This window comes from Mobula hypostoma, chromosome 20 (assembly GCF_963921235.1).
Source record: "Mobula hypostoma chromosome 20, sMobHyp1.1, whole genome shotgun sequence".
Lineage (NCBI taxonomy): Eukaryota > Metazoa > Chordata > Chondrichthyes > Myliobatiformes > Myliobatidae > Mobula > Mobula hypostoma.
Window position 1 is genome coordinate 16,110,653 of NC_086116.1, and position 12,329 is coordinate 16,122,981.

At 42.2% G+C, this 12,329-nt stretch overlaps 1 protein-coding gene across 7 annotated transcripts in view; it reads right to left on the reverse strand.

Moving 5' to 3' along the window:
• Positions 1–12,329, reverse strand: part of LOC134359345 (non-muscle caldesmon-like) — a 247,289-nt gene that overhangs the window by 27,279 nt on the left and 207,681 nt on the right. For all 7 annotated transcript variants that reach the window (XM_063072464.1, XM_063072461.1, XM_063072467.1 and 4 more), the window contains 2 exons: positions 8,163–8,418; positions 7,109–7,249 (listed from right to left, as the gene is read on the reverse strand). In XM_063072464.1, coding sequence (XP_062928534.1) covers positions 7,109–7,249; positions 8,163–8,418 — 397 coding nt within the window. The remainder of the gene's footprint in view (positions 1–7,108; positions 7,250–8,162; positions 8,419–12,329) is intronic.

A 12,329-nucleotide genomic window follows, 5' to 3' on the forward strand; every position in this document is an offset into this window, starting at 1 on the left:
TTCCTTAAATAGATTGAGTCTCCAAAACATGTTGATACAAAGTTATCTGGGGTTCCTAGTACATGAATCACAGGAGGTCAATCAGCAGGTACAACAAGCGGGAAGGAAGACCTTCATTGTAGTGGAGGTGAAGTGTAAAAATAGAGATGGCTTTATGCAGCCTTACGGGAACTTGGTGTGGCTGCAACCTGGAATACCGTGTACAGCTTTGGTCTGCTTATTTCACAAAGGATGTGTTTGCATTAGAGACAGTGCTGAGAAAGTTCACTAGGCTGATTCCTGGCAAGCAGGTTTTCGACATATGAAGAAAAGCTGAGCTTATATTCACTGGAGTTAATAGGGCGATTTTATGGATACGAGATTCTGAAGGAGCCTGCCGGGGTGGGTGCTGAGAAGAAGTTTCTAGCACTAGGGGTAGAGCTTTAGAATAAGGGCTGCCCCTTTTAGATGGGGGTGCAGAGAAATTTCTATTCTCAGGGGATGGTGACTCTTTGGAAGTCTTAACCCTGGATAGCTGAATTTAAAGACTCACTGAATACATGAAATGGACAAGCATTGAAACTATGAAAAAGTTAAGCAGCATAAAAAGAGAGAGCAAGAAAATGGGGTTGAGGCCAAGACTAGATCAGCTATTATCATATTGAAAGGCAGGGTGGGCTCAAGTGTGGCTGAATGTTCCTGCTCCTATTTCTTACGTTGTTTTGTTACATTCTTTTAACCAAACCAAAGGTTCTCAATGGTAGTGAATACCTGCTACACTGCTTTCACATTTGTTCTTACAAAACCGAAAGAGGCCTTTTGCCCCATCAGTTCCACGCCAGGTCTCAGAGCATACCCATCAGTCCCTCTGACCCACCCATCCGTCTAACCTATTGTCTCATTGTCCATCAACTTCCCATGATTCTTCTGCCACCTACCACATCAGGGGCCCTTAGCCTATCAGCATGTTTCTGGGGTGTAGGAGGAAGCCAGAGCACCCAACAGAAACCCATACAGTCATAGGAAGAACATGCAAACTCCACACGGACAGCAACTAAACCCAGGTTGCTGGATCACTGAGGTAATTCCGCTATGCTGCCCATTTTAGTACACAATCTCTTCAAATACATCCCTTTGCGGGGCGTTTAGGGTTAGTGAATGGTACTTCCTGAATGAATGGGGCAATTTATGTTCAGGCTCAGATTATTTCTTAAGAAGATGTTACTCTGCTGAAGGCCTAGAGATGGCGCCACTGTGGTGAAAATCCGAATCAGATTTAATATCACTGGCAAGTGTGAAAATTGTTACCTTAATGGCAACAGTACAATGCAATACATGATAAATATAGAGAAAAACTGAGAATTACATTAAGTGTATACATGTTAAGTTAAATAAGTAGTACAAAAACAGAAATAAAATAAAATAGTGGTAGTGTTCATGGTTTCTACGTCCATTTAGAAATCAGATGACAGAGGGGAAGGAACTGTTCCTGAATCGCCGAGTTTGTGCCTCTAGGCTTGCGTACCTCCTTCCTGATGGTAACAATAAGAGGGCATGTCCTGGGTGATAGACGCCACCATTTTGAGACTTCGCTCCTTGAAGATGTCTTGGATGCTGTGGAGGCTAGTAGCCATGATGAATCTGACAAATTTTACAACTCTCTGCATCTTACTTCAATCCAATCGTCTCCCCACACCAGACAGTGATGCAACCAGTCAGAATGCTCTCCATGGTACATCCGTAGAAATCTTCGAGTGTCTTTGGTGACATGCCAAATCTCCTCAAACTCCTAATGAAATATAAGTGCTGACTTGCCTTCTTTATAGCTGTAATGATATGTTGGGACCAGGTTAGGTCCTCAGATACCCAGGAACTTGAAATTGCTCACTCTCCATTTCTTATCCTTCTATGATGATTGGTTTGTGTTCCCTCATCTTCTCCTTTCTGAAGTCCACAATTACCTCTTTGGACTTACTGAAGTGAGTGCCAGGTTGTTGCTGTGACACCACTCAACTAGCTGGTATATCTCACTCCTGTACGCCCTCTCACCTCCATCTGAGATTCTACCAACAATGGTTGCATCATCAGCAGATTTTTAGATGGCATTTGAGCTATGCCTAGCCACACACTCATGGGTATAGAGAGAGAGTAGAGCAGTGGGCTAAGCACACACCCCTGAAGTGTGCCAATGTTGATCGTCAGTGAAGTGGAGATATTATTCCACACAGATTGTGTCCTTCTAGTTAGGAAGCTGAGGATGCAGTTGCAGAGGGAGGTACAGAGGCCCAGGTGCTCAGGTTCTGTAGCTTTTCAACCAGGACTGTAGGAATGACGGTGTTAAAGGCTGAGCTGTAGTCAATAATCAGCATCCTGACATAGGTATTTATATTGTCCAAGTGATTCAAGGCAGCATGGAGAGCCAGTGAGATCATGCCCACCGTAGATCTATTGCGACGATGGGGAAATTGCAGTGGATCCAGGTCCTTGCCAGGGCAGGAACTGATTCTAGCCATGATCAACCTCTCAAAACATTTCATCACCGTAGATGTGAGTGCTACTGGGTGATAGTCATTAAGGCAGCTCACACTGCTCTTCTTGGACACTGGTATATTTGTTACTCTTTTGACACAGATGGGGACTTCTGACTGTAGCAGTGAGAGATTGAAAGTGTCTTTGAATACCCCTGCCAGGTGGTTGGCACAAGTTTTCAGAGCCCTACCAGGTACTCAATCAGGGCCTGCCACTTTGCGAGGGTTCACCCCCCTGAAAGGCAGCCTGGCGTTGGCCCCTGAGACAGAGATCACAGGGTTACCAGATCCTCACTGCTATAATTTTATTCACCCTTCATAATGTTGGGTTTTGCTTTGTGGGAAGTAATGTTCTGTAAACCCTGCCAGAGTTGATGTGCATCAGATGTCGCCTCCAATTTCGCTCAGAATTGTTTCTTGGTTCTTGAAATAGCCCTCTGCAAGTTATACCTGGTTTTCTTGTACAGGCCTGGGTTGCCAGACTTGTTTGCCACAGATCTAGCCCTCAGCAGAGCCTTGAGCTGTAATAGTGTCGTGCTACCATGGTGGAAGTGAAGATACTTGATGCAGCTGAGGATGTGCATGTTCACTTTGTATGCATCTCAATATTTTGTCACATTTCTTCTAAATTTAAGGCAAGACCATAAATCAGAACTCAAATCGGGACTGGAGTGAGACGCTGAAATAGTGTGATGTCTACTTGTTTGATCTTCTCTCTGCATCTGATTAATCCATTCAAAATGCACTGAAAATGTAATTATTCATAATGTATTATGCAACATTACACTGGCATATCCTTCAGTTGCAAGCTGCATGATGTAATGTATTGAGAGTTGTCCTTTTTGAGTTGTGACATACCAGGCAGACAAAATGTTTCAATGCTTTTGTGTGCCCTTGTCTTAATGTCTGATATCTTATGTGACAAATACAATGGATTCTGTTTAAAATTTGGGTATCAAGAACACTGCATAAAAGTTGCCCAACATTGTGATGATATTAATGAAAGCAGTCTGACATAAGCTGTTTTTTTTAAACTGTGTGCAATTTTTATTTAAAGTGTATCTGTATGTGTGTTTGAAACAGACAGATGAAATCAAAGAGAGGAGAAAGAGTGCTTGCATGAGTGTGTAGTGTTCATCTTAAAGTCACTCTCAAACAGTGATTCTGCCATATTTTAAGCAATTATGAGATGGAATAGTTGCGACATTTTAGGGCATTCTCTGTCAGATCTTAATTATTTAAAAAAGTCAGAAAAAAATTCTTGAGTGCCTTGGTCAGTTTTGCTCTGGGTATAAGTTCTGTCCGGTTAATTGGAATAACACTCTCAGCATGCTTCAATGCAAGGGACAATGCAGAGTTCTGAATTCATGAAACAATCTTTTGTTTTGATTGTTTACATCATTTGGGGTGGACAGTATCAACCAAGTGTAGGAGCACACAGCAACGCAGCAAAAGAACCATTGCATGGCATAGATACAGACAGATACATACGGTAAGTAGGATGCACATATATTGGGGGATCTGGAACAGATTGCAGAAAGTATAGTCTTATAACCAACTGAAGCTTAATCTTCAGGACTCTGATATAATACTGGAGCTATCCACAATAATTACAGTTCAATATTTTCCCTATGTCCACTTATGTTCTTCTAAATAAATCATGTTATAAAGGCCATATTACACATTTTCAGAATCAGCTCTCTAATCTCTGCCTTGATAAAGTCTAACAGTAAGATATTTTGTACCCTAACTATGCTCTGTGTGAACATGACACATGATATAACACTTCCTTTTTTCTTGTCAAATTTCCCGGTTTTTATAAGAGCTCACCTGCAAATGGAAATAAGAACTTAAACTTATCTTTGTCTCTCTAAGTAAATCGCACCAGATCTTGTGCCTTTTCAGAATTCCCAACTAATCCCCAAATCCATTCACTCTCTTGGTGCCAAATACTTAATGATCCCAACCTTCAATGTACTAAACTACTGAGAAACCACAATCAACTGAGGTAGAAAATCTTTAAGGTATATGATCATCTACATAAAGGAATTCTTCCAAAGCTCAGTTTCTTATCCTAATACTGCCCATGGTTCTGGACACTACAGTCTGAGGAAACATCCTGTCAGTATCTAACCTGTCAATCCCTCTCAGAATCTCAGATTTTTCAATGGGGTCACATCTCTGGTTTCGAAGCTCCAGAAGGTTATTGGATCACTCAGAGCATAAACCCACATCCCAGGATTCAGTCTAATGAACCTGCAATGGATTGATCCAAGGACCTTCATGAAGAGTGGAGAAGAAGTTTAAGCAATATATTTTAAAAGAAACCTCACCAAACCTATACCTAATACAAACAAGATAGATTGTGAGCTCAAGAGTCCATCTTAGACGAGGGCATAATTAAATAGATTTAATACTGAGGGATAGAATTATAGGAAAGATGTCAACAAAATTGAGAGAATACAGAGAAGATTTACTAGAATGTTACCTGGGTTTCATCTCCTAAGTTACAGAGAAAGGTTGAACAAGTTGGGTCTTTATTCTTTGGAGCGTAGAAGGTTGAGGGGGGACTTGATAGAGGTATTTAAAATTATGAGGGGGATAGACAGAGTTGACGTGGATAGGCTTTTTCCATTGAGAGTGGGGGAGATTCAAACAAGAGGACATGAGTTGAGAGTTATAGGGCAAAAGTTTAGGGGTAACATGAGGGGGAACTTCTTTACTCAGAGAGTGGTAGCTGTGTGGAACGAGCTTCCAGCAGAAGTGGTTGAGGCAGGTTCGATGTTGTCATTTAAAGTTTAATTGGATAGCTATATGGACAGGAAAGGAATGGAGGGTTATGGGCTGAGTGCAGGTCGGTGGGACTAGGTGTGAGTAAGAGTTCGGCATGGACTAGAAGGGCCAAGATGGCCTGTTTCCATGCTGTAATGGTTATATAGTTATAGTTATATAATTACTCCTGGATCCCCATAATTCTGTATTCCACCTCCTTCCAATGCAAGTCAGTGTACATTGTCTCCTCAATTGCTCACTCTGCCTGCATTTCACAAACTAGTAGTATTTTGTTCTGTCTTTCTCATAACCTCAGGTGTTCCCCATTGTCTGCTATCTTCCCACTCACCTAACTGGCCCCCATCCTTCTGCAGTCTCTGCGTCCTTCACACAGCTCACTTTGTCACCTGACTTTGAATGTGCGGCACACTTAATCAGGATACACTGCCCAGTTTCAGCGCAATTGTGCAGAAGGACTGGATTCACAAAATACCCACAAGCACAAAGTTTGCAAAGGAAATCAATCCCTCTGGCTCTTCACCAAAATGGATAGGGCTTACTGCATGAATTTGCAAATGCACAAGTATTTCTAGCTTACAATATGGTGATTATGACATTGCTGTTTGTAGAAACAAGTTCTGTATGATCCAACTACTTCTTTTCTCTATATTACACAATAATCATATATCAGAAAATGATTAATTGGCTGTAATGTCCTGGGATTGGGACAAATGCTACATGAATGCAATTTTCTAGATGAATTTCAATAATTAATTTATGAGGACAAAGTCATTCAAATGACTGTTTTAATTATTTTCAAACTTTGTGTGTATTTTCCAAAGAGAATCTCAGATTGTTATAAATTGAAAAGTAGATCAGACTCTCTGTGTGTCATAGGAACTGTTCCACCAATGGTTATTGTTTAAACTTGATTAGTCAAGGAAGCTGGCTTCAGGGAATAACAATCAAAAAGAAAGACTTGCATTGGGGTAATTAACTTGGGACATTTCAAAACATTTCACAGTCAATGAGGCACCATTGTAATGGCAGACTGTTGAAATTTGTCTCAATGCTATTGGATTTGGGAATGGATAGACATCCTAAATCCATGCTCCCAAAGGATACTGAATGAGCTCTGCTGGAACTGGATACAAGTATGGACATTTTAGCAGATGATCAGCCACAATGTTTAAGTCCTCCTGTGGCCCATGTATGTGACTGCAAGCCTCATATCACCATGGTGAGGCAGCAGGGGGCTGATGCCCCGAAAACTGGAGAGCACAGAGATAGCGGACTTCCAGTGAAAGAGGTGAAGGCGCAAGAGAGTCAAGGAAATATCAAAGGAGAAAATGCAGCCGCTCCTTTTTGCACTTCATATTTGGCAAAATAGTAGCATGGACACCACTAGGAACTCCCTAGGCCTCTGGTAATCTACAAACAGATTCAATTTCCAAGGACTTTGGATCCAATTGCCCATACCCATTCAAAGTATCTGGTATACACCTAACATCTGAATAAATGTTCATCTGTTTGGAGCCCAGGTCTTGGAAGATGCCAGGGTCAGAGATCAGGTAATGCCCATATGCATCGAAGGATGGGCAGATATATACAGAGGTAATAGAGCTCAAGAAGAGAATAGATCAGAGATGTTGTTTGATTTCCTTCCCCAACAATGAAGCGTTTCAGAGGACCCAAAATAAAAACACTGTATAGATTCCTGAAAATCTCCATGATATAGTTTGTGAAATATAATTAATGTTTTAAAATTAAAGTTAAATGTTCTTTCGTTACACACAGGGTAGGAACTGTACAGCTCACTGAATACGTACTTTTAGGGCGGAACCACGAGGGTTCACACATTTGAATGGTTCGTCGTCATTGGCTGCCTCGGCATCTTCTGGCTTCTGGCGTTTCTCTGCTGCCTCAGCCCTTCGTCTCTCAATCTCTTCCCTCAGCTTTCTCTTCTCCTCCTTAAAGAAAGACCCAGAGGTTAAAAACACCTTCAAAGACTCTTGGCTATTTCACACGTATAGCAGTCTGACCTCTGAGCTGGAGAGTTGTCTGCTCAAACCCCACTTGGAAGATTAAATAAATTAATCTATGGAATTTCAATCACTTGCATCTCACTTTTGCCCAAGCCTTCCAGTGTGGATCCTTTGCCCTGATCTTGTTGGTGAACACTGTCCTAAGGTCCCCCAGTGCATCCTCATTTGGTGCACAGAACATACAATAGGCTCTACCTACAAATCCCCACTGGAAACTGTTGACTAAAGGGCAAAGCCCTGCCCCACCCGTACCTCTGAATCTCCCCCAGAGCACAGCTCACCTTCCTCCATAAACCTTCACCCGCCCACGCACCCTGTGAGCAATCAAAATGATCAATTTTTCTGTTGCTGAATTCTGTGTCACGCAAAAACATTAAAAACTTTTAAAAATGAAATAAAAGTTTTTTTAAGTGTTAAAAATATGAAATCACATATAACATATAAAGGCAACTTTAAGTAACTAAAACATGTTAAAACAAGCAAATAACAATTATGGACTAAGATTAGTTCTGACGGGGGATTCCCAACCCAGGATCCATAGACCCTTTGCTTTATGGTTTTGGTCCATGCTATAGACATGGTGGGCTGAAGAGCTTCTCATTCTTTTGTTTGACCCTTTGATTCTAACCCTTTACTCTCACATCAGAACATGAATGGCTGCACTGAATCTGCACCAGCTCCCAGCTACAGCAGGATCCACGGCCGAATTTCCAGTGGGTTGCACTTGGAGATTTCTAGCAAGTTTCCACGTATGGCCCAGGGGGCGAAGTATATCTGGGAAGACTCCTCCCACCCTCCATCCCCAGCCCACCAGCATTTCTTCCCACTTGCTCCTTACCTCTTCCCTCGCCTTCCTCTCAGCCTCGTCCTGTTGTCGCCTCTGCTCCTCCTCTTCTCGTACCTTCCTGCGCCCTTCTCGTTTCTTCTTCAGCTCCTCCAGCTCGACTGCGGCCTCCTGCTGCTTCTGCTTCATCTTCTCGAACTCCTCGCTCTCCTTCTCGTCCTGACGTCGCTTCAGCTCTTCCAGCTTCTTCTCGGCCTCCAGCTTGGCTGCAGCCTCTTCTGCCTCCTGGGCCGACTTGGACTCTGCGTGGCTGCACTCCCCCCCAACCAAAAGGAAAAAGAGCAGGATGTTATAAGGCAACAAGTTGGAATGCCCTCCATTAATCCAGCTCAGAATGCTTTCAAAGTATTCCGAATCCATGGGGCAATGCACCCTCTGCATCATCGTGGATGGGATCAGGTGCTTTCCATATGACTGAAACTAGAGGCTAACTCCCTGGGATTATACACGGTGTCCTCATTTTTGGTAACACGGTCCAGTCAAGTAGTGAGAGAAGCAATGCACTGGTCCAAAATGACTCCCTATAACTGTGTTAATACAAAGAAATACAAGAGACTACTTAGTTAGACTGAGTGGAAACCCAGGAGCAGAGGTTCACTCTGCACGTCTTTCTCCTCTGTTACCTCCCTATGGCTAATTTTTGTTGAAGGGAAATCTATACTAAAATTGTCATTTTAGGACAAGCAGCAAATTTCCACCAGAAAGAAGGATTGGTTCGTCATCTGTGAACACAGTCATACTGCTAATGTTCTCTTCTTATATACTTAATGCTGTGGATAAGCAGAAAAAAATACTCTGCAGTTAAACATGAGCATTCCTGAAGAGAAATCTCACCCTGATATCATCCAAACTATGTGCTCGGAGGATGCATAGTCTGAAGGTATATCGGCCTTTATTTTAACAGAATCACCTCAAACTAGAAGAATGCTTTCAAGGCAGAAACTGACAAGCATTTAAGCTACAAGTGGGAAGAGTGCAGGAACATGTTGAGACCCAGAATGTTTCAGTAATGATTTTATTGAATGGGGAAGCAGACTCAAGAGGAGACTGGAGCCTTTGAGTCTGCTCCTCCACTCAATAAAATGCTCCTGTACAACTATGCAAGACTGCCAACATGCCAAAATCTCTCGAGTGGGACTTGGGTATTATTTGTTTTTCTTTTTAGCTATTTGCATGATTTGTCCTCCTTTGCAGATTGGATGTTTGGCAGTCTTTGTTGAGTGTGGTTTTCCGTGGATCCCGTTGTGTTTCTTTGTTTTGTGGGTGCGTACAAGAAATGAATCTCAAGGTCTTATATGGTATACAAACTTCGATAATAGATTTGAGCTTTGAACTTTTGCACTTTGGAACCCATCATCTTCTGACAAAAAAGGGTGAGGGAGCAACAGCTGACACCATAATAAAAATGGTTTTATTTATAGCAAGGGACAGTTGATACACTTCTAGTTAACTGATTAATGATATGTACTCAACCCATTCATTTATTGCTGTCTGCAGGGTAAGATTAGAACAAGCTGACTTGGCTGTTGATTACATGCATAAGTAAAATGTCCCTGAAGTAGTACTTGCTTTGAAACTTCAATAATTTTGCAATGAACTCTTCACTGTAATTGTGTGAACATTAATAGAAGATTAATAGATTACTGAAGTCTCCAAAACAAAAAAATAAGACCTTAAGTTTAGAAAGGATTAATAATTTAACTTCAGTCAACATGGTGTGACGAGAATACACATAAAATTAAGATGTTTGCTGGCCTGGGCTAGCATCAGTGGCATCAGTAGTTGGTCTGCCACCTGCCCTCAGGGGAAGGAGAGATAAGGAACAATGGAGCAGCGTCTGGAGATGTGTAATGAAGGGACGTGGGAGAGAGAGCTGTCTGGAGCGGCTCCCCCTTTGAACCCTGAACTGTTTGAAGTGATGGACAGGCGATACCCCAGCAGGGGGATAAAAAGGGACCAGTTTGCTAAGGCAGGACACACACGCCACCCGAGGTAACGAGACCCTGGAAGCGGTGCGCTTCTCACGAGTCGGTGGGAAGTACCAGACAACGACCAGGGTGGAAAGGTACGATCAGCGGGAACCCGGTGTGTGTCCGCCCTTGCCTGGGTGCCGGGTTCACCGCAGAGGATCGACCGCATCTGGAGGAGGGGTCACAGTCGGTGACCTCAGGTGACATCACCAAGGACCTGCCCAAAAGCTGCTTGTGAGCCATATCGTCGGTCTGTGAGTGAAGCCATGTCTGAATGATCAGTTGTTCCTGTTCTCTCTCTCTCTTCCCCCACGCTGTCTATCGCCATGGCAACGATTACTGCGAACTGAACTACTAAACTGGACTGAACTTTGAGTCACTTTGAAATTTGGTCATTTACCCCTAGACAACGATAGAGCTTGATTGATGCTGTTATCTTAATTCTGTGCACATGTGTGTTTATCATCGCTGAACTGTTGCATTTATTATCCTTTCAATTACTGTGTTGCTTGTTTCTTTAATAAAACTTTCTTAGTTCTAGTACTCCAGACTCCAACTGAGTGATCCATTTCTGCTGGTTTGGCAACCCAGTTACGGGGTACGTAACAATGGAGACAAATGTAGGAAGATGGTAAAATACAGAACTGAAGGAGTTATATTTGAATAGACACCAAGGTAGATGAGTGCAGTTAGAAGGAGGCAGGTATGATATCATGGGCATTACAGAGGAAGATCACAGCTGGGAGCTAAACAGCCAAGGATACATCTTCTATCAAAAAGACAGGCAGGTGGGCAGAGGGGTTGGTAAGAAAAATAAATCAAATCCTTAGCAATAAGTGAAATAGGATCAGAAGATATAGAATCCTTGTAGGTGGACCCAAGGAACTTCAAGGTTAAAAAACCCTGATGAGAGTTATATACAGGTCTCTGAATAGTTGTAAGAATATGGGGTACAACTTACAAATGGAGTTAGAAAAAGCATATCAGAAGGGCAATTGCTATGAGGTTATGGGGAACTTCAACATGCAGGTATACTGGAAAAATCAGGTTGGCATGGAATGCCAGGAGAAGGAATTTGTAAAATGTCAATGAGATGGCATTTTAGAGCAGTGTGTGGTTGAACCGATTACAAGAAAGGAAATGTTGGATTGGCCATTGCGCAAGGAACCAGATTTGATTAGGGTGCTTAAAGTAAATGTACCCTTAGGAGCTAGGGATCATAATATGATAGAATTTGCAGTTTGAGAGAGAGAAGATAAATTCAGATGTATCAGTATTACAGTGGAGAAAAGAGAATTACAGAGGTATGAGAGACAAAGTTGATTGGAAGGGCACACTAGCAAGGATGATGGCAGAACAGCAGTGGCTGGAGTTTCTTGGGGCAATTCAGAAGATGCAGGATAGATACGTACATCCCAAAGATAAAGAAGTGTTATAAAGGGAGAGTGAGACAACTGTGGCTGACAAGGGAAATCAAGGACAGCATAAAAGCCAAAGAGTGGGCATGCAATAAAACAAAAAAAAAAAAGTAGGAAATTAGAGGAGTGGAAGGCTTTTAATAACCATCAGTAGGCGACTAAAAATGCCATAAAAAGAGAAAAGATGAAATTTGAAGGTAAGCTAGCCAATAATATCAAAGGGGATACCAAAGGTTTTTTTTTCAGATATATAAAGAATAAAAGGGAAGTGAGAGTGGATGTTGGACCATCGGAAAATGATGCTGGAGAGATATTAATAGGGACAAAGAGATGGCAGACAAACTTAATAAGTATTTTGTGTCAGTCTACCCTGTGAAAGACGCTAGCAGTATGCCAAAATTCAACAGTGACATAGCGGAGAAGTGAGTTTAGCTGCTATTACTAAGGTGGTGGTGCTTGGGAAGTTGAAAGGTCTGAAAGAGGTCATCATCATTACAACTATGGGCTGAAAGAAGTAGCTGAAGAGATTGTGGAGGCATCAGTAGTAATCTTTCAAGAATCACTAGATTCTGGAATGGTTCCAGAGGAATGGAAAATTGCAAATGTCACTCCACTCTTTAAGAAGGGAGGGAGGCAGAAGAAAGGAAATTATAGGCCAGTTAGCCTGACTTCAGTGGTGGGAAGATGTTAGAGTCCATTATTAAGGATGAGATCTCGCGTACTTGGAAGTGCATAATAAAGCAGGCCAAATTCAGCACGGTTTAAGGGAAATC